The 1,448-nt window shown below is 63.0% G+C and overlaps 1 protein-coding gene across 1 annotated transcript; it reads left to right on the top strand.

Moving 5' to 3' along the window:
- The first annotated feature begins 307 nt into the window (after positions 1-307).
- DBI (diazepam binding inhibitor, acyl-CoA binding protein) lies at positions 308-1,235 on the top strand. The gene is made up of 3 exons (XM_073645720.1): positions 308-452; positions 528-590; positions 1,107-1,235. Exons 1-3 carry the CDS (start codon positions 398-400, stop codon positions 1,181-1,183), a joined length of 195 nt encoding a protein of 64 aa, XP_073501821.1. The 5' UTR covers positions 308-397; the 3' UTR covers positions 1,184-1,235.
- Positions 1,236-1,448: the final 213 nt, after the last annotated feature.

The following is a 1,448-nucleotide window of genomic DNA, read 5'->3' as shown; positions in this document are numbered from 1 at the left end:
CGCCCCCCCCCCTTCCTTCTCTTCCGCCCCCCCCCTTCCTTCTCTTCCGCCCCCCCCTTCCTTCTCTTCCGCCCCCCCCCCTTCCTTCTCTTCCGCCCCCCCCTTCCTTCTCTTCCGCCCCCCCCCCTTCCTTCCTTCTCTTCTGCCCCCCCCCCTTCCTTCTCTTCTGCCCCCCCCCCCCCTTCCTTCTCTTCTGCCCCCCCCCCCCTTCCTTCTCTTCTGCCCCCCCCCCCCCTTCCTTCTCTTCTGCCCCCCCCCCCCTCCCTTCCTTCTCTTCTGCCCGCCCCCCGTTCCGTTGTCATGGTGATGCTGAGCTCCGCCTCCTGTATTTCAGGCTGATTTTGATACCGCGGCGACGGAGGTGAAGCAGCTAAAGTCGTCACCGAGTGACCAGGAGATGCTGGAGCTGTACGCCCTGTACAAGCAGGCGACGGTCGGGGACGTGAACACCGGTGAGTGCGGGGGGCGCTGTGTGCGGGGGGCTATCATGGCGGCTGTCGCTCACCTTCTGTCTCCTTTTTCTCCAGAGCGGCCGGGGTTCATGGACTTCAAGGGGAAAGCCAAGTGGGACTCCTGGTATGGGAAGAAAGGTAAAGGCGGCCTCTGCGGGTTGGGGCGCGGGTGAAGGGGCGCGGCCTCTGCGGGTTGGGGCGCGGGTGAAGGGGCGCGGCCTCTACGGTGGGGTTGGGGCGAAGGGGCGCGGCCTCTACGGGTTGGGGGCGTGGGCGAAGGGGCGTGGCTTCTGTGGGGGTGGGCGAAGGGGCGTGGCTTCTGTGGGGGTGGGCGAAGGGGCGTGGCTTCTGTGGGGTGGGCGAAGGGGCGTGGCTTCTGTGGGGTGGGCGAAGGGGCGTGGCTTCTGTGGGGTGGGCGAAGGGGCGTGGCTTCTGTGGGGTGGGCGAAGGGGCGTGGCTTCTGTGGGGTGGAGAAGGGGCGTGGCTTCTGTGGGGTGGAGAAGGGGCGTGGCTTCTGTGGGGTGGAGAAGGGGGCGTGGCTTCTGTGGGGTGGAGAAGGGGCGTGGCTTCTGTGGGGGTGGAGAAGGGGCGTGGCTTCTGCGGGGTGTTGTGGCGCCTCCACCAGGTCAGCGCTCTCGTTTTCCTCTGTTCCAGGTACTAGTCAGGACGACGCTCGGGCGCACTACATCAAACTGGTGGATGAGCTGAAGGGGAAATACGGCTGTAACTGAAGGGTTAATGTCACCATGTGTTCTCCGCTCAATAAAGTTTTGTTATACTTCACTGCTTTTCCTTGTCAACCACCATCACTTCAAGTGACAGCTGCCGGCCGCCCCTGTGTACTGTATGTAGACCCTGTACAGACTACACACGTCCAGTATATACGGTATATGTACATTCATCCTTCTATATGACGTGCTGAAAACCAGCCGCACACCATGGTGTCCACCGCCACACTTCACTTCTGGTATGGTGTTTTTGGGGTGATGTGCAGTT

This window comes from Phyllobates terribilis, unplaced genomic scaffold (assembly GCF_046119375.1).
Source record: "Phyllobates terribilis strain yellow unplaced genomic scaffold, ASM4611937v1 Scaffold_9__5_contigs__length_417890890, whole genome shotgun sequence".
In the NCBI taxonomy this organism is placed as follows: domain Eukaryota; kingdom Metazoa; phylum Chordata; class Amphibia; order Anura; family Dendrobatidae; genus Phyllobates; species Phyllobates terribilis.
The sequence above is the reverse complement of the archived record's forward strand: the minus strand, read 5'-3'. Positions and strand labels throughout refer to the sequence as shown.